General features: G+C 44.7%; 1 protein-coding gene across 1 annotated transcript in view; it reads right to left on the bottom strand.

Moving 5' to 3' along the window:
* Positions 1-21620, bottom strand: part of JPH1 (junctophilin 1) — a 454495-nt gene that overhangs the window by 369314 nt on the left and 63561 nt on the right. The window contains exon 2 of the mRNA XM_085605419.1: positions 14862-15615. Within this exon, the coding sequence (XP_085461545.1) occupies positions 14862-15615 (754 nt within the window). The remainder of the gene's footprint in view (positions 1-14861; positions 15616-21620) is intronic.

The following is a 21620-nucleotide window of genomic DNA, read 5'->3' as shown; positions in this document are numbered from 1 at the left end:
GTGCAGGAATGGCTGGAGGGATGACGTAAGGCCACCCGAACGGGAAGATCAGGAGGAAGCGACGCTCGACGCGGGGACCATGAGATGGGGGAAGAACAGGGATAACCTAATGCACTGGAATATGTCGTATGTCACAGGGAAGCAGAGACATAGTGGAACACAACGACGATATCGTTTGGATCTGAATATGCTTTTAGTTTATGGGACCGTAGTACTGTTACCAGCAGAGACTGCCATGGTACTGCTGTACAGGTCCGACAACGGACAGGAACTTTTCTGACTGTATTTGGAGGCATGGACCAACCATGACAAGAACGCTGTATCCTTAAATAACTTGGCCGACTCGGTCGGATAGAAACATGGGGGAGTAAGCGATTGCTACAGGTTTGGGGGGGCTCTAAGGGGCAGCGGAAGCTCACTCTCACCCCCGCCGAATGGTAAATGGGAAGGGTACTAAGAACTCTGCACAGTTGGGGTGATGGGTAGTTTTAAGTCCGTCAAGCAGGGAGGCAGGGAGGTGGGTGGGTAGGGGGGGGGAACTGTTACGATGGTATTTCATGTTATTAGTTATGATTTTCACAAGGGCGAGAATAGCAAACTACCTATCAGATAATGATCTTTGGACATACTATGGATGTGATCCTGTGGCATTACATGTTACCTATGGCAAACAGGGATGATGCAGGAACAGCAAGAGTCTAGTTCGCATACACCCCCAGTGTCCCCGATAGCTCCTCTGTCGTGGATTACATGGAATGTACATGAGCTAGAAGATAAGATAAAGAGAGGTTTGGTTCTTCAGTATTTAAAGCGGTGTGCACCGGCGGTGGTCCTGTTGCAAGAGACGCATTTGGTGGGCTCGGCTTGTAAGGCAATGGACCGCTGGGGGTTTCACATGGTTGTGTATTCTGAGTTCTCTTCTGGTTCGAGGGGTGTCGTATTTTAGTGCGTAAACACTTTCCTTTAATAATCAAGCAAACTCGGACAGACGACCATGGTCGATACGCGGCTATTACATGTCAGTGGGAAGGGAGACTGTTCAATATAGTGTCAGTATACACCCCCCCGCCACTTACTCAGTGGCCCTCCCAGCACTTAGCACATTTTTATTGGATCTCCCAGCAGAGGAAATGCTAATTGGTGGGGACTTTAATACTGTACTTGATGGAACACAGGATCGGTATCCCCCCAAAATGAACACGGCAGGCACTACACGTATAGAGGGATTTTTAGACACCCTCAGGCTTACAGATGCATGGAGATATAGACACCCCGTTGCACGGCAATACACCTTTCAGTCAGGGGTACATAATAGCCTCTCCCGACTCGACTATTTCTTGACAACGCAGATAGCCTTGCAAATGTGGTAAACATTGAGATCCGTCCTAGAGGTATCTCGGATCACTCTCCAATAATATTGACATAAGCGAACAATCACAAGTTAAGACGACGAGTCTACCCCATATATCCTGGGTATTTACATGCCCAAGATTTCAAAAGACATTGTTACAGCAATACGTCATTACTTCCAGGAAAACGCCTCATCGATTCAGTCCCCTAGCATCCTTTGGAAAGTTTACAAAACGGTTATCCGTGGACAGGCCATCTCATCTATTGCAGGTCACAAAAGTGAGAAACAAGCAGAATCAGACGCTAGAGAAACTGAACTGACTAGAGCTAATGACCAACACGCACAAAACCCGTCACCAAAAACATCCCAAACCTTGCGTCTTAAACAATGGGAATTTAGGGAATATCAGCGAGAAGTGACTAAGGTGCGGTTGCAGGCTACGCGACACAAGATATTTGAAATAGGTGATAAGGCAGGCAAACTTCTAGCCTGGCTTGATAAAAAGGAGCGGGCACAGAGAACGATAGCACAGCTACGCACTCCGGATAGCTTCCTGGTGGCTGCACCGGAGGAAATAGTAAATACATTGGCCGGGTATTTCAGGCGGGTGTACACGTCACAAACGACTATATCGACGGACGAGGCTCAAACTTACATTAAAGATATTAATATGCCTACACTATCACCAGAGGCGGCCCTCATGCTGGAGTCAGACCTCACAATCGAGGAACTGCAGATGGCTATTGGCTTTTTACAATCCGGAAAAGCGGAGGGGCCTAATGGTATACCCATTGAACTGTACAAAAAGACTGCCGATATGACTGCCCCATATCTTCTAAATATGTATCTTGAGAGTTTGGAGGCAGGGGAGCTCCCACATGATCAGCGAATGGCCACCATAGTGACGATCCCAAAGCCTGGTAGGCCCCCCGAAGACTGCACCTCTTATCGTCCGATATCGTTAATCAATGCCGAAGCCAAAATCCTTGCCAAACTTTTAGCGACGCGATTAACCCCACACCTTCTGACCCTAATTCACTCAGATCAGTCAGGGTTTATGCAAATAGAAGCACAGCTCTTAACTTAAGGCGGCTGCATGGAGTGTTGGCTTGCATGCCTTACATTCAAGAACCGGCGGACATCCTCTCCCTAGATGCCCGGATGGCATTTGACATGCTGGAATGGCCCTATCTTTTTGCAGTCCTTAGAAACTTAGGCTTTGGCCCAAAATTCAGTGCATGGATACGGCAACTATACACTAAACCTCTAGCGCACGTAGTGGCCAATGGACATATATCTAGGGATTTCCCATTGACACGTGGAACACGCCAAGGGTGTCCATTATCCCCGTTATTGTTCGCACTTGTGTTGGAACCACTGGCGGCATGGATCAGATGGGAACCAATGATCCGGGGGCTCAGGTGGACAACAAACTGGGAAGATCGCATCTCCCTGTACGCGGATGATGTGCTGTTATATCTAACATCCCCTAGGCGATCCATTTTGGTGCTTTTAAATATTTGTGAAATTTTTGGTCGGGTGTCTGGTTACACTATTAACTGGTCCAAAACGATTTTATTTATATTACATGGCCCGCCGCCGTTGCTTCCCGAGGGTTGCCCACTACAGATCACTGATGATACCTTCAAGTACTTAGGCATTCACGTGACACCCAAACCTGACAAATGTTTTCAGCAAAATCTTAGGCCCCCCCGGAGCGATTTATACGAGACACGACTTACTGGCGCAACTTACTGCTGACGTTGCTGGGAAAGGCAGCACTTTTTAAAATGATGGCGCTCCCCCGATTTTTACATGTTTTAGAAAATACCCCGTTTACCGTACCACCGAGCTACTTCAAAACAATAGCGGCAGAAGTCTCCAGTCTGCTATGGGGGAATAAACGAGCGTGCATTGCGCAAGACAAGTTGGTCAGGAGCTGGTATGATGGTGGTATAGCCCTTCCGAATATACAATTGTACTACTGGGCAGCTCAATTGAAAGTAATTAATCACTGGATACATGCACCCCAGACGGATCCAGCGTTTCAGGCAGATAGGCAATGGCTGGGAGAGGAAGGGGTCATGTCAGTACTATATAACAGAAATGGATCTAAATCACTAGTTGGGCCAACAGCACACACAGTTAACATATGGTACGCGGCACATGCCAGGTTGGGATGGCGGGGGGGGGGGTGTCATCACGCAAATGACACCTCTCCGAAATTTACAACGGCTTGGGCGACTCAGAAACAGTAAGGGGTTTAGTAAATGGGATGCAATGGGAATATCTACGGTGGGTGATCTCTGGAAAAAGGGCAAAATGGTCTCGTTTGAGCACCTGAGGGTCCAATATGAGCTAGCGTCTTCTGAGATTTTTAGGTACATGCAGATTAGGCATGCACTACAGGCGGTTTTAACATCAGGCACCATCTTACCGGAGGCTACTCCTCTAGAGGACAGGTTACTGACTGAGTATATGCAAAAAAAGGCCACCTCCCTCACCTATCGTAAGTTGATTAACAATCTACCGGACCCCATGTTGGCACTTAGATAAAAATGGTCCCGGCATCTGGGAGAATTCGATGATACGGATTGGCAGGGGGCACTGTCGTCTCCCCATGAGGTTGCAATACCTTCGCGGCTAAGGTTGGGACAACTCAAAATACTTCATTGCACATATTACACTAGATTGACCCTCTACAAAATAGGGACGGCTTCACATCAGTTCTGCCTGCCAGATTGTGGGGGGGAGGGCACTTTCTATCACACCATATGGAAATGTCCGAAGATTGTGGCATATTGGGTTAAGATAATGAGGACTGTATCACAAACCGTAGAGATATGATTGATACCAGAGCCGAAAAGATGCCTGCTAAACATGTGGGAACCAACTGATCTTAACCATTCAGCGCAGGACTGGGTAACGTGGAGAATGTTTGCTAAGCGGAATATTGCCAGGAGGTGGGGTTCAGGAGAGTCACCTACACTACAAGAGTGGTGTAAAGACATGGATGAAGCTATTGTGGCGGAGAAAGCGGCATATGTACATCGGGGGTGTCCTCAAAAATGGGGAAGAGTTTGGGGAGCTTGGAATAAATTCAGAGGGTATATCTGTGAACCGCCTAGCATGGAGACCGAGATATCCGATTAGAAGGGGAGGGGGGTGGATGGAGTTTGTACAATGACAGTGGAGACGTTCCTGATGTCACGAGTATTATTGATATATGCAGTGTTAACGGAGTTTGTGCCAGTGCATGATGAACAATATATCTGTTGTGCGATTATACTATGCCCTAAACTTTACAATAAAAAAGTTTATAAAAAAAAAAGTAAACAATATGGTCAATGAGCAAAATCTAGACCTAATGATACCTAAGGAGACCTAGCCCCAGCTGCATTTAACTCCTGACATTGAATCTGCTGTTCCTACCGACTATAAACAATGCATAAATATAGCCCCACAAGTTATGTTATTAATTGAGTGCACTAATGCCAGACTTCTTGGCGCAGAGGGGTAAAATAATACGCCTCTAGTCAGAAAAGGAGAGGTTGACCTTACAGATTAGAAAAACAGGATTTTGATATCGAAGCTTGGCTAATTTTGATTCTGCACAAAGGGAAGTTTGGAGACTTTAGAGACCCTCCTAAGGAGAGGGACTTGCCTTCCACAGTTCGCGACACTTTGCAGTTTTTATGCATAGGACACAATAGGTATCTCGGTACTAGGTGACCTGATGCAAAATGGATTACTGAAATCCTTCCAAGACACACAAGCAGAATTCTACCTACACTATAGCCAGTTTTTCCAACAGCTTCAACTCCAACACACACTCACGCCCTACATACAGCCTGTGCCGGCCATTCCTGAATTTTCTTCATTGGAAGCAAAACTCCTACCTACTAATATTCCAGAACACAAGCTATTGAAAATATATTGAATGATACTTCACAACATGCTGGATTGCATGGCAAAGGTGATGGAGGCATGGGAGCAGGACCTGGGCCCGCTTGATGGCGAGGACTGGACTGAGGCAGTGGCTGCCTCCAGAAAGTTCCGACTGATTCAGCTGAAGCTTCTCCACCCCATTTACCTCAAGTTGTTTCGGAAAGGTTTGATCGCTTCAGGTGCCTGCCTTAGATGTGACAGCCCAGTCAGAGATTTGGTCCACACATTTTGGTACTGCCCAACCCTCTCAACCTTCTGGAATGGCATGCAAGGGACTTTAGAGGGTGTTCTGGGATGGAGGATACCCCGATACCCCAAAATAACAGGCGATGTAAAAGGGAACACGTATCAGAGGGCACTGCTCTGGTTGGGCCTAGTAGCAGCCAAAAGGGACATAGCGTAGGCTACCGCTGCTCAGTCTGTCAAACAATGGGCCAAAAATATGGATCACTGCATGGAGCTGGATTGTCCGATATACCTGTCAAGAGGATGCCCTCAGAAACACCATAAAATCTGGGAGGGATGGGCAGACCTCAGGAGTATTACGTTAGAACCCTGCCCGCCCCAGCCATGGTCTATGGCCAAAGAACAAATCCCCTTTAGCAGTGGCGTCAACTGAATATGGGGGAGATGGACAACGTGTCCACCAACACAAAGCGCCGATGAACCAACTCTTTGCGCTGCAGTGACTACCAGCAACTCGGTAGCTGCGCTTCGCACTATAGCATCAACAGCTTCAGTGACAGTCAACGTGAATCTCTAGCAGCCCCCGTCCACAATGCCTTACAGGATTTTCGTGCAACAGCAATGATCGCCTGCGACGCCCGGTCTGCTCTTCCTGCTACAGCAACGACCATCTGCAATGCTTTCCCTGCTCCTCGCAGCCCCCTCCACCGCAAACGGAACTCTTTGCCCTGGACTTCAGAAGGGAACTCTTTCAGAAGGACTACACTGGTCCCTGTATCAGGGCCTGCACATCAGGCTGACCACGATGAACTTGTAACTTTCACCCGGACTCGCACAACCAGATAATGGTGAGTAGCGCTTTGTGCTTTTTTGCACTATCCTCACCTAAATCTTTTAAATTGCATATCTACAGTTCTACAATTTGGCTTTTTGTTAGTTTGGTGTTAAATCATTTATTACATTTTACTTTATTGTTCTAAATTGGTGTGAGATTTTTCTTATGCCGTGTTTTCACTTTATTACTATTCGTGTGCTGCATAAATACTTTACACATTGCCTATAAGTTACGCCTGATTGCCTTGTGCAAAGCTATCAGAGGATTAAGCAAAGGTTACTTTGGAGTTTGCTTGTATTTCACCCAAACAAGAATCGTGGTTGCTGCTGAAGTAGGGTTTCACCACTCTCAACCAGTAATCTCAGTTTCATACATAATGGTAGAGGTTTTCAGAGGAGCCACAGTAAAGGAGGGGGCAGCAAACATTTATAAAGAATCTTTAAGCATCACAGAGATCTCCCTACACGTCTTTAAGGGTTGTAAAGTTAATAGCCTGTTCCATCTTTCTTTCCTCAAAAGCAAGGTTGCATGTGGCTGTTCTCCAACCACTGGGAGAATGTTCCTCCTTTGATGGAGTTTTATCTGTACTATCTATTGTTTGAGCTCCATATGCTGCTAGAACTTCATAATTCTGAGACATGGGGGAATTTAACCAGAGCACAGTGTTACTAAGATATGTGATTCTTTTGCGTGTTCAAACAAATTATCACCTCAAAAGACCCATACATCAAGCGGGTCATATATTTGGTGGTCTTTTCTCTAGATCAGTTTTAAAAAAGATGAAAAAATAAAGCGATGGCGTGTTTTTATTAAAAAATCTATTCAGGGGCGAGATGGGCGCTCACAAAATCACAGCGCTGTATCGTACCCTGGTCATTCATAGTCATAATACTCTTCATAGGACGAGGGAGGCTTGGCAGAGTGACTTGGGTCCCCTCGATGAAGATGACTGGGTGGAGGCTATGAATTCCCCGCGCAGTGCAGCCATAGCAGCACATCTTCAGCTCATACAATTCAAATACCTCCATAGGGCACACTTTAGCTGATATAAGCTCTGGCGCGCTGGGATGATCGCTTCCCCCTCTCGTCTCTGGTGCGATTCAGCCGTGGGCAACTTCCTTCACACTGTCTGGGAATGCTCAGCCCTGGCAAGATTCTGGTGTGGGGTGCTGACCTGCCTTTCCGAGGTCCTGGGGTGGGATATCCCACATTCACCGCACTTAACCATGCTTCATATCACTGACGGAGATGGAAGGAACAGATATAAACTCCATTTGCTATTCCTAGGGCCTACCCTTGCTAAGCGCGACGTTGCCAGGGCATGGAAGGTGGCCTCACTGCCCTCGGCTGGGACCTGGAAGCGTGGACTTGACTTTTCCATGGGACTTGAAATACCAATTTTTAAGGTGCACGGCGGCCCTCAGAAACACCTGAAAATATGGAAGCGATGGGCCGACTATCGCGGTCTTTTCCTTGAACCAGTTCCCCCTGCGCAAAGCATTGAAGATGTGCCATGTTGATTTCATGTCGGATGCAGACTCTAGGCCTAGCTGTGCACGTACTGTAAAATTGATATTTGACTCATGAATAACTGTAGGATAAGTTGATCAGGTGACACCGTTGTTTTTGGTTGTAATGTTCATTTTGTACAGATCCTGTTTTATATACCCTCATTCAGAGGGTCTCATTGTAAAACGTTGGCATATGCGATGCTTGGCCCTGGACATTGTCCGGGCCTCTATTGTCTGTCAACAATAAAATGTTATGAAAACAAAAAGCTTTTTGTTGCCAGCATCTCACACTATCAAGACAGAGTTTTCATACCTCTTATAATATGAAAGCTACATTTGAGGTCTTCAATGAGCTCAACAACTAGGGCTCCTTTACCCAAATGATTTCTCTTTCCAAGAACTATGTGCCTCGTTATTAGATATTTTTAAATCTAAAATTAAAGACATTAGACATTCTATTACAGTCAACAAGAACAAAATCTACTTAACAGTATCCTTTTTAGTTGATGTTTACAAATGTTTCTAATTTCTACCTAGCACTGTAATGAAGGCATTACCTGCCTAAACTCTATCAAAATCTATTCTCCTTGTGAACCACTTCTCACCTCCTTTAAGATGTTGCACAGGTGGTGGCCCCATCATTTTGTCACACCTTTGATTGCTCTCTTGCTACCATGAATGTGTCCTTTTCCTTTACACCGAAAAAGGCTAATCGGGAATGAGAACACGTAACCCCTGTTCTCTGTGATGAATACTCAGGTATTTGCTCTGAGGTGCGTTACAGGTCATCCATTCTGCATAATCGAGCACTACCGGACTCCATAAAGGTGATCCCCACAGTCAGTAGAATGAGCAGTTACTGTTGAGAATTGAGTCATTGCATACCAGGGAGTTGTAGACCCATCTGTTCTAAATCAAGGAACTTGAAACAAGGCCCCTCTAAGTCACTTACCATTTATTCCCCCGTAGATCTGGGATTTGACCATGTACAGCGCTCTGCTGCCTTTTCGCTAGGTTTGCGCTATAAAAATACCATATAGATACATACATCTGCACAGCCTAAAGATCTGCCAAGGCAGGACTTCAGACAAGGACCATACAGAAATATCAGCACTTCACAAAACCTGGGAAATTGACCGCGTTCCACCAAAGGCTGAGGTGTATCTGCAGGGACAACACAAATACGGTGGGTGCAATTCACTATTTTATAAGGGGAGGGCCTTACTACTAGGTCCCACCAATGCCCTTTGCTCTCACTGAAACAGGCGGAAAAGAGGAGGGTTTTCTTTTCCCCTATATATGCCAAGCATTGTCAGATGGGCCGGAGATTGGAATAAACTTCTGAGGCTTCCTAATTCCTCTTTAGGCAAGTAGGGTACTGTGAAGAGTGGAGGACTAGGAATCAGGGGAAACAGATGGGCTAGAGATGTGAAGATCCTCCCACTGACTATATGCATTTATAGCATTTAAAGCACATAGATACCCGATATTGGCTGTCCTAGCGCTGTACAGAGACAACATACTAACAAGTCTTGAAATTAGGAAAGTTGGAAAAGACAATTTTTTATAACCTTTTTCTGAAAGTTATTAGGGACCAGGATAGAGGGGACCAGAATTGTTCAGAGCATTAAAGTAAAACCCAGAGCTTTAAATAGCACACATTTCTGAACTGGAAGTCAGTCACATCTTCCAAGAGGGAAGCCACTGATTGGCAAGCAAGTAGTTTGAGACAAGAGCATGCGGCAACAGTTTGCACAGTCATAAGACGTTTATCCCAATAGAAAAAGGTTTCATAATCCAATCCTGAAATTATTGTATTGTATTGTATCGCGTATTTATAGAGCGCAAAACTGTCACCCAAAGGGTATCCTGGCGCTTCGACTTATTACCAACAAAACGTGATGTTACAATGTCCAAACAAAAATTAACCTAACCTAGGAAAAAGATGAGTTTTTAATCCTTTCCTAAAGGAGGAAAGATCCCCCATACTTCTCAGCGACAGGGGTAGGGAGTTCCAACATTTGGCTGCCACAAATCTAAAGGACCGTCCGCCCATCTGGGCCCTCAGAACCTTCGGAACCACCAGTAGAAAAGCTGACAATGAACGGAGAGGACGTGCAGGTACATACCACATGAACATTTCCTGCAGCGGGACAGGGCCTTGCCCATGAAGCGCCTTAAACACCAAACATAGTGCTTTAAAAATGATCCGCTGCGAGATAGGCAACCAGTGAAGGTCTGCCAGCGCCGTGGTGGAAGAATCAGAGCGCCGCCGAGAAAGGGCCAACTTAGCAGCCATATTCTGCACTCGTTGCAGTTTACCCACCAAATTGGCGGGTGCTCCTAATAGCAATGCGTTGCAATAGTCCAACCTGCTCAATATAATGCCACGCACCACCTCTGGCCGAGCATTGACCGGTAGCAACGGGAGGATTTTCCATAGCATGCGGAGCAGCGCCATGCAAGTGGCCACAGTCTTGTTTACAAATACGTCTAGCTGAAGATTGGGCCCAAACCTCACACCCAGGTTCCGGACGGAACCTGCTGCCAAAGGAGCATCCTGGGAGGAGGTAGGCCAGAAATCAGATGGCAGCGGACAGGAGACACGATCCATCGAGCAATGCAGTACCTCTGTCTTGGAGCTTTTAAATTGCAGGGAGTTTTGCCTCAGCCAATCTGCGGTTGCTGCCATGCAACGATGGAAAGTCTCCAGAGACACCGCATCCTTACCCTCGATGGAAAAAATAAGTTGCGTGTCATCAGCGTAATTAATGACCGCAATGCCAAATTATTTAATCAATCTCACCAGAGGCCGAAGATAGAGATTAAACAGAATGGGGCTGATGGCACCCTGCCCAACCACCTTGATGTCAGACTGAAACGGTGGCAAGGCTACCACCTGACACCTGCCCCCCAGATAAGAAACCAGCCACTCACGGGCCAAGCCCGTCACTCTGATTTCCTCTAGTCTATTGACCAGGATGGCATGGTTGACCGTGTCGAACGCGGCCGACATGTCGAGCAGCACTAAAAAGGCTGCCCGTCCAATGTCGACTCGCGAACGAAGATCGTCCAAGACGGTCACCAAGGCGGACTCAGTACCGTGAGCTGGTCTGAAGCCAAACTGGGTCACGTCCAGACAGATGTTAGTCTCCATAAAATCGGACAGATGTTTAGTGACCAGTTTCTCCAGAATCTGAATAGGAAAAGGGAGCAGCAATATAGGTCTATAGTTCGCTGGACAGGTGGAATCCAGTGTTTCTTTCTTCAGCAATGGGGAAACCACCGCGAGTTTCCAACTATCCGGGACTCGAGCCGAGGTAAGGGATTGGCAGCAGATAGCATACAGTGGAGGAAAAAGCTCTGCCTGGAACAATTTCCAATATTTATGTGGCAATGGGTCCCTAGGGGAGCCAGAGGATACACTGTTTGCCAAAGAACAGAAATCCTCAAAGGACGGGGGTGGAAAACTGTCCAGCCGTACCTGTCTGCCATCTACCTCTACGGTCTCTGAATCAGTCGCCGGCACGGAAACAGGCACAGAATGAATGGCAGGCGTGGTCGACAAAGCAAGCTTGCTCAAAATCAGAGCGATCTTATCTTCAAAGGCTTGCGCCAGGGAGTCGCACAGAGCCTGAGAGGCTGGGATGTTGTTAGCAGCACAGACTGGTCGAGAAAGGTCTCTAAAGATCTTAAATAAGGTCTGTGATTTATTCGCTGCTTGTAGTAACGACTCCTCAAGAAATCTCGCTTTGGCACCCTTAATCTGCGTCTTATAGTCCGTCAATGCCTGTTTAAAGAGGACTTTATCCGGCTCTAGATATTGTTTTCTCCAGGTCCGCTCTGCCCGCCTACAATGAAGTTTCAGTTGCAACAACTCAGCTGTAAACCAAGGCGTAGCGATTTTAGACCTATCCCTAATTCTCCGCAGGGGGGCCAATACTTCCAGAGAGTCTAGGAGTTTCCGGCTAAGAGACTCATAGCTGTCATCCACACTATCTCCTAAAAGGATACCCTCTCCCAGCAGGGACGGCAGCCAAGATTGTTTCAGTAGCCTCGACCACTGCCTACCAATCTTGGTCAGAATACCAGTGCTCCCACTCCTAGAAGTCTCCACAGGGAGAGCGATGGAGAAATGGACTAGGGCATGGTCCGTCAACACTGAGGGAGGATGTCTCGAACAGAAACCTGACTGGCATCTGCAAAGACCAAATCGAGAATATGGTTCTTGATGTGAGTCTGTGAGGACACCAACTGCTGCAGATGAATATTGCTGCAGGCCTGAACTAAGTCCAAGAAAGCAGATCCTGTAGACCCATCTGGCCATAAATTGAAATCTCCCAAAATCAGAATCCTGGCATGGGTATTAAAAAGATCATAGATGGTGTCGATTAGCTCAGGTACTGCTGACAAAGTACTAGCAGGGGGTCGATAGCACAACAACCCCGTATAAAGAGTGCCTCCCTGTCCTTTCAGGGAAAAGCCTAATACCTCACAGCCAGAGATAATCTTAGTCTCAAGCTGGGAGAAATCCAAAGACTCCCTATAAATAAGACCCACACCACCTCCTCTGGCTCCCACCCGCGGGTTATGCCTGATCTTATAACCAGGAGGGCAGGCTAAGCCCAGTTCTACCGCACAGTCCACTCTAGTCCATGTTTCTGTCATGAAAAGAATATCTAACTCACAGGACTCTATGAGCGGTGCAATTTCCATGTGATGTTTGCTAAGAGATCTAGCATTAAGCAGACCACAGTGGTAAAAGGCTGGCGGCGTGATGATATACCTGGATCGAGGCTTAGTATCATGTCTCTGGAATAGGTTAACACAGCAGGAGGAGAAGAAGCAGCACCCCCCGCGCCCGTCGCTACCTGTGCGCCAACGGGCGCAAACGGGCTTACCTCTGGCGCACCTGCAGCGCGCCGCCGTCGCGCCCGCTGCGCGCTTGTGCGCACATCTCCTTATATACTGAGACAGTAACCCGCGCGGGAGTCCTGTGAGGAAATCCTCTGGACCCGCGAAAGATGGCGCCTGAGAACGGGCCGATCCAAGGACCCTCACCCAAGATGGCGGCCGAGACGCCGCGTTCGCTTTCAAAGCAGCCCCCCGAAGTCTACCTAATTCCCGCAAAATGCGGGTGGGTTAACAATTTATAGTGCAAGTCAGAGCTGACTAAATGTCCCCAAATGACAGACTACAAATGCGCCTATCGCCGAAATAGCAGCACGAGTGACAGGTAAGATTTAAAATATCAATCATAAAATAGCTGAGTAAAGCTGCAGAGCTCGCGTTAGCGCAGTGGTAAAAGGTCCCATAACAGTTCTTCTAACTGAGTCTGGGAGAAAGAAGAAAAATTCCGTAAGTATTTTGAGGTTGGAAAAACAGGTGGCAGCTGAAGAGAGAAAGAAAGCTAATGACTGAAAACAATCCCGACGTTCTTTGTCAGAGTGGAATGTAGCAGAGTGGAGACAAACTCTGCATGACACCATGCATTGGTTGAGTCTGAAGCTTACCCATCGAAATGCTGAATCGCAATTTTGTCCCCATTAAGTTTTTTAAAAAAAAGGTTGATGCATATCCAGCCAGCAACTGCTGACATGCAAGATCAGAAACGCTCCTGAGTAGAAACAATACAGTCAGAGACAGATACCATAATTGGATTACTCAATCCATCGGAGGTTCCAGACGCAGGAGCAACGGCCTCAGGAAATTGGGTAGCCCGAGTCATCAGCGGGATTGAGGACTAATGACACCAGGGCTTGCATTGAAGTGAGTACTATGGATATCCCAATTCTTGTTCCGGTGATAATTAGACCCTTCCTCACTTTATGACTGGGAATAGACTAAGAAGGATTTGAAATAACTATTAAAAGACTGAAGCTCCAGCTCAGAGCCTCAGTTCAAATATACTGATTATACACCTATCAAAAACTATAAACAACATTTTCAAATGAGGAAAGCCTTTGTTGTGCTCCTTCACATGGATATCCTGATTTCAGAAATTGTATACCAATATCATTGCTACCCTTTCTTGCTAAAATACTGCACAAACAAATTTCTTGTTTAGACACCCTTATGATTATGTCTGTTAAAACGTAGGTTCTGTTCTTTGGAGGACCTCCCTAGTTTGGACCTGGGCATGGTACCCTACTCAGTCTCCCTCCCTGAGCTAGTGGAGATGGCCTGAAATGTTGGTTTCATTTTTGATTCCTCAGATCAGAGGGGGGTTTGGTTCTAATCAGAACACTTAGGAAACGACTTCCTTTCTCTGTTTTTACAGGGAAACATCTGTTGAGCCAGACAGTTATTTTGTGGTAAATGGACTACACACCTATGGCTTCCCAAATATCTTTTGAATAGGCTACAGCTGGTTTAAAACAATCATCAACACTTTTTGCCCGAACTAAATCAGAAAAAAATAACCATTCAGTTTTCTGTAGCCATGCAAATACTATTTAAAACTTGGTCTGGCACATCATTCAGGGTACACGAAGACCAAAGTCCCTTAATATAAACTCCGGGTAGTATCCTCCTCTCAATATTCTCCACTCAGCATCTCAAGGGTAGTTAGTTAACCCTCAGATTAGGCCACTACAGCAGGAACTCTTTCTCTTACCTGGTAGCTTCTAACTGAAACAAGCTTTCCCATAATCGGAATCTTATCCATAACCTTCTTGAATTTTTCATGCTGCTTAAAAAAAAAATTCTTCTTACAATGTAATGGGTTTTTTGATTTAGCAACAGGATACCATTTAGTAACCATCCACATGTCACAGTCAATCAATCATTTACTGGAGCCTGTCACCATTAGAATTACATAATCTGGATTGGTTTATCTGGGGGTGACCTTTAAAATAAGGGTTGCCACAATTGTAATCAGTAAACTAAATGTTCAAGACTTCGGAAACCCACACATTTTAGGTAGAATGTTATCACAGTGTGCTACGCGTTAGTTTATATGAACAGAAAAAACAGCATAAACATCTAATGTACAGGATACGGGACGTGCATGCACAATAACCGTTCCTACCTTGATACTGCTATTTCCACCTTTGTCCTTGACACAGCACCTGCCCGTTGTGCTCCCTCTATTGCTCGATCAACTTTCTCCTTAGTTTTTGTGTTCTTTATTGGAATAAGTTGCTTTCGTATTCCACGGACCAAAACATTATTTTTATACTTTCCTTCTTCCTTAGTCCCATCTGGAAACAACGTACATCCATATCCATGCCTTTTATTATTCAACCATTCGCCTTCATATTTCATACCATTGGAGCGCTCACTAATGCCAAATCCATTGCGTTTATCATTCTTCCACTCTCCCATGTAGGTTTCCGTTGTGGTGGCATCAACGTGGTCTTCTACTGGACAATAATCAAAATCACCATCACCAAAACTGATCGTAGAGTTAGCATCACTAGAACTTATCCTACTCATTGTTGCTTCACTTCTGACAGAACTGCGTTTGCTGGAGATTGAGGTCTTAGATTCTGATTTTTTTAGTTTTATACTACCAAGAAAGGAACCTCTTCTGAACAGACCTTTTTTCTTACCATCCAATGATTCAGTGTCGCTATGAAAATTCAGTACGAAACCACCTCTTGTACCTGCTGGACTGTCTCCAGTGATATCATGTAGAACTGTGCCATTGCTTTGCTCACTACGAAGTGAGGCAAGAGAAGTTCTTAGGGGTGAACGAATCACGGTAGCCATACCGTATGGCACACTTTGGCGAACACCATATCCATGGCGCATTCCTCCCATCCACTGTCCTTGGTACGTACCTGTACAAAAATAGCAAAAGAAAAAGCAAAAGTAAAGAACGTAAGTTTAACAGGACGATGGAATAATAACCTGGTACACTGCACTTGCAAATAACATGACCGGCATGTGGTTGAGGTAGAAGCAGGTGTTAAAATACTTTTTGAAACTAATATTCATATAAATCTACATATCTCACATTAAAAAACTATGTGACTGAAATACCATCACACATTTAAAATAAACCACTATGCCCAGATGTACAAAGCATTTTTAAAGTCACCCATGCTCCAATATGGAGTTTACAATGGCAAAAATGCTTTTTGCAATGCACTAAACCCATTTTAGTAGTCTAGGTTTTTTCTCATTCCTTAATTGGGTTTAGAAATGGAAAAGGAATCGCTATTTTGAAGGGGTGTCTTGCAGTCATTCCTTCCAAATAGCCATTCTAATCGATCTATTTCAATGGTTAAGGACCAATATAATGGTTACAAACCACTGAAAAATGTACTAACTCCCTCATCCCCCAAGTTGGGGTGGTAAGTGGAAACCCACTCTCAAAAGGGAAGATTCCCATTGGGACCTTTCCAGTTTTTGAATGTAAACAAAAAGTTTGTTTGGGAGGTAACAGTTGTCTAGGGGACCACTGTCTACTTTCAAACCAACTTTTAGAAAGTTGAAAACTTTAATAAAGCACGGTCTTGTTTTGTTAAGGACTGCTTGCGACCCACTACAATTGGGAATTTTGTGAACAACATATTAGTACATAGGTCAGTATGCAGACTTCCACACTGGTCGCAATTTGCGACAAGTATGGAATTTGAAACTCTTGTTTCGCACATCTGGCCCTAGATTCTTCACCTCTCACTAATGGAAGTATAAGTGGTCAAATTCGTTCTATCAAGAATTACAAATTGTAATATGTTATGATCAGCTAACTATAACACGTTAAAATGGTCAGAACAGGCACTGAGTTTGAGAAGCCTTCTTCAGAATGGCATTAATCTGCGAAAATAATCTTGTATTTCCATTGCTTTAAAGTCAATGTCTTTCTTCATCTGTATAACATGGTATCATCAAATATGGATGTCGTTTTCTTATTAATTTGAAGTTTCTTTTAACCTCAATATGGTTGCTAAGTTTCATGACTCTAGTAGGCCTAGAAGCCATTTGGTTTGAGGTAGAAACATTTACACATTTCCTGTGTTTCGTGGCAAAGTGTAGCCTGGTTTTCAATATCGGCAACGAGAAGAGCGAAGTCAAGAAATTAATGAAGTCAGCATTGCATTCATGTGCTGTATCTTTTGCTTCAAAGAAGTCTCACATTTTCTCCATGGGAAGATCCTGCCACCTGCTCATTAGATAAATGTTGCTGGAAGTAGCAACTTTCTGTCAAGATTTTGCACCCCACAGACTTGCTTGGAGAGAAAAATTTATATAAAGCATTCAATTTTGTGTGAATTTTAGCATTACAGGTTTCAACTGTTTTTTTTGCGTGAGTGCCCTGGTCAATTGAAATGACAATTGTCTTCGTTATTTGCTGTGCTGCTCACTATTTTTACATTAAGCATGTTAGACATTTGACGGCATGCTTTGTTTTATCTTACCAAAACACACTGTTTCAATAGCAGAAAAAGGAAACTGCAAACAAATTTTAAAACAAAGTTCCCTTGATATCAGAGTTTATAACTGGATCAATAAAAATGCTACAAAGCTGGCATAGTTCAGAGGTTGTTAACTCCTTTCTGTCGACTCCTGCTAACCTCTGCGAGGAGCTCTCCAACTTCTTTTTTAATAAAATCAAAATGATTTACAACCAGTTTCCAACTCAGGGGCGATGCTAACCAGGCTGGATGAAAGTTCATATTCTGGCCCACTGTTGTCTCATTTTAAACAGATCTCCCTGTTGGACTCATTCTTTATACTGTCCAATTGTAAGTCTGGGTCGCCTCTTTTCCAAAGTCCTCCGGGCATTCATAAATTGGACTCTCCACTTGTCAATCCTGTTCTGAACAAGCTGATACATTCCCCCTTGTAGTCTGCTGTAGAGCTGTGGAGCTGGAAGCAGGCCCTCATGCTCGCCTTGTTGAAGAAACCCAATGCGGACCCCAAGGTGCTCAGTACCTTTAGACCCATTTCTCTCTTACCTGCAGCAGCTAAAATGTTGGAGAAACTAGTCAATAGTCAACTCTTACATTTCTGGGAGTTTAACTCCCTTTTACACAATACGCCATCTGCTTTTTGTGCAGGTCACAGCACTCAGTACATTCTCCTGGAGTTGTCAGGATTTGTAAAGGACAATCTTGACCAGAATGCTGTGGCAATGGTAGTCCTTTTTGATTTATCATCAGTGTTCGATTCAGTCTCTCACTCTATCGTTTTTAACGGGCTGTGTTGGAGTCCAAGGTCAGGCACGGCCCTGGCTTAAAGCTTGCCTGGAAGGCAGGACACAAGCGGCATTTCTTGCCCCTTTCACTTCAACCACTATACTACTTGACTGTGGGGTGTCTCGGGGCTCTGCCTTGATCCCAGTCCTTTTTAATGTCTACTTGGCCCCTCTTGCTAGCCTTGTGGAAGCAGGGGGTCTGCGGGTGATTTCCTAGGCATGGCACACCGCCAACCAAGCTCCATCTACGCACACCACAAGCCAAGCGCCATCCATGCACACCATCAGCACACCACCAGCCAAGCGACATTCCACTCACACCGCCAGCCAAGCGCTTTCCACGCACACCACCACCCAAGCACCATCCTCGCACACAGCGAGTAAAGCACCATCCATGCACACCACAGCCAAGCACCTTCCACGCACACTGCCAGCCAAGCACCATCCACGCACACCAGCAGCCAAGCGACAGTCCATGCACACTGCCAGACAAGCGCTAGTCCATGCACACTGCCAGACAAGCGCTAGTCCACACACACTGCCAGATAAGCGCAAGTCAACACAAACCGCCAGCAAAATGTAGGTTCACACACAGCCAGCCAATATTCCAGTGAAATGAGTGAAGACAATTTGGGTTTCATGATGAAACAGACACCAGAAGAAACATGAAGACATCAAACAGGCGCAAACTATGCATTGCAATCTACATTAGTAAATTCTTTATGCACTCAAGCATTTGAAGTGTCAGCTCACATTAAACAATGGAATATTAAACAAACAATGTACTGGGAGAACAACAATATTTGTGGATTTTCCTGAAACTTCTGTTTTCATCCAGTAGTTTATTACATTGTGGAATCTGTCCCAACAGATGTCATACAGTGAGGTCACACATTATGTCATAAGATCAAAGTTAGGATAAATGCTTCTCTAATTATGCCAGGCTTTATAATAGGTCAGGATTTGGATTCTAGAACTGCACAGATTATGCTACCTTCATGGTTATCCCGGACTCTGAATAAAACAGGGATACTTAAATATTCAGAGACTGGGCATAAACAAAGGCCTCTTAAGAATGGAATCAGTTTAGGCCAGCTTTCTAACAATGGTAGGGCTGCGATTATGTCAGCGTTTTTGTTATGCCAGAGTTCAGGTTACAGTAGAGTTTAGAATATCACTGCTCTAATTGCACCACTGTTCTGATCCTCCAAATCAATTGAGTGCAGTACTTACTCAAGTGCAAGGAGGGTTTATGGCAAGCGTGGTGAGTGCATGCGTGGTATTGGAAACCATATACTGAGTAAATTAGAAAAGTTAACAATTTTTATATTTTACCTGTACTATTCTTTTTTTTTTTTTTTAATGTTGTTCATACCTGCAGAGACATTTATTGACGATCAAAAGGGACCCAGAATTAGGTGAAAGAAATCAATTTCACAGCAGAAAACATTTCAAAGAAGGAACACGTGGTAGCTGATTACTGAGAGAGAAGCTGATTAACTGGATGTGTGCATTCCACTTGAGTTCAGGAGAATGAAGGATGGTTGTCTTGTCAGAGAACAGATGTTTGACATGCAAGAAGTGAATTAAAACATGTGATGAGGATGAGAAGTTGGCGAAGGTGAAAGCCAATTTGTAAAAGAAATAAAAAAAGAATGCAGTTGTCAAGAGTATAGCCATGTTCACAATGGAGGATGGTGTCGAAACTAGGTATAATTAGAAAAGAGATATTTGCGCCTGCTGCCGGCTTTTAATATGACTTATGATAAACACCTAACATGTAATTATGTAAAGGCAAGAGAAGGATATCAGTAGTTTTTTTTTTTTTTTTTATAGATAATGAGATTGATATGGTGCCATGTGAAAAACGTGATTAAGTGACAAAAAAACAAGGACTGAGCCAATACTTTTATAGAGGTTCTTATGGGTTTGTTGCAGACAATAGTCATGGGCATGAAATAATCTATTAAAGGTGTGAGGAGAGAGAGATTCAGAATTGCTTGCGGTCACGGATTACACAAACAACTAGTTGGAGGTGTTCACTACAGAAGTATATATATATATATATTTTTTTTTAAACAGTCCCTTCTTAAGAGCGGTTGCAATGAAATCCATAGTGCACACTCCGGTTTCTTTGAGATGCTTTTCTTTCTGATGGTGGTTAAACTATTACATATTGCATTACCTCAAAAGAGAAATGGGATGCTAAAATGGATATGAAGATTGGACAAAATGTACACGGGGCATTAAGCAAAGGGTTGGAATGCCACAAGTCGCCTGTTAAACTAGTGCAAGAATACTGCATTACAATGTGTAGCGTGACATAAGTGTCCCCATTTGATATAATTAGTGATCAAAAACTGGTAGCATATTGTATGCATCATGGATGCATGTAAATATCCAAGTTAGTATGGAATTACAAGATGTGGGTGACAAGATTATGATATATTAAGATCACCATCATTTCCACATGTTGCAGTGTAATTGGGGGCTCTTTTGCATCCAAGTACGGGGAGTAAAAGGAGCTACTTGAAGCCATTTTTGTCAGGGTTCCAGCTCTCAGGGACGTTTAAAATGTATACTAGAGGCCAGGTACATCAGGAGGCAGGCAGTGTGTCCTCCAAAAATAAAGCCCTTCTGTGCCCTTCCGGATACAGCGCCAGCCCTGGTGTCGGCCCCAATAGTGATAAAGTTCTCACTGGGAATGTATCACTAAATAATCATTTAAAAACCTCACAAGATGAACTGTGAGATTAAAGATGTTATGGAAAGCTCTAATTTTGTTTGCACTTCGCCAGAGGTGGCGAAAGCCAGAATAAACAAATGCAAGTTTTCTTCATTTGAGTCAGTAGTCCACCAGGAACAGCTTTTTACTTGCAGGGGCAGGGCAAATGTTTCTTTCATTACCCCCTAGTCCCTCTAACATTGGTCCTGAGCCCAACGACACTCCACTAAACGTGTGCTCGGTGCGGATGCGACACGCTTCTTCCTCATGGAGTCAGTCTTCCAGCTCCTAACAACAAACAGTCTCTAGAGGTCCTAAACAGCAGCAGGCACCTCTTTGCTGGTTGGAATTCCCAGCAAGGAAATTAAGGGGAGCTGGTGATGAAGTCTTTGTGTCCCTGAGACTTCATACAGGGCGCAAGCTCAGTTTCAAGCCCTTGAAGATCTTCTTCAAGATTGTGGAAATATGGATTTTTCTGATCAGTTATGTCCCCTATCTTGGACCCCAACGGTTTCATGTATGAATCACAAGTACATGTATGCTCCCTCCAGTTCCAGTTCTGAAGACGCAAATACATGTGCGTCCACCGTCAACATGTCCTCTTTCAGATCCGCCATGAATAGGCCGGATATTCCATTCCTAAGTATGAAAGGCCAACGGCTTTATATGGTTCACTTATGCCATTTTTCAGTCCAGGCAAGTAGGCCCTGATTCTGTCATCAAACTCTTCTTGCTTTCTGCCTCTGAAGCTCCAGTCTGAGCCTGCATCTGTGACCATGAACTTTGTCTCATTCCCTGCGCGGCTCACGAAGCCTGACATCAGCCTGTTGCCTGCCAAGAAACTGTATTTTACCTTCGAAATTATCTGCTCCGTTCCCTGCCCGATGCATTCCTGTCTAGTAGTTTAAGTAAACATT

This window comes from Triturus cristatus, chromosome 5_1 (assembly GCF_964204655.1).
Source record: "Triturus cristatus chromosome 5_1, aTriCri1.1, whole genome shotgun sequence".
In the NCBI taxonomy this organism is placed as follows: domain Eukaryota; kingdom Metazoa; phylum Chordata; class Amphibia; order Caudata; family Salamandridae; genus Triturus; species Triturus cristatus.
Note: the sequence above shows the minus strand (reverse complement) of the source record. Positions and strands in the feature narration are given on the sequence as shown.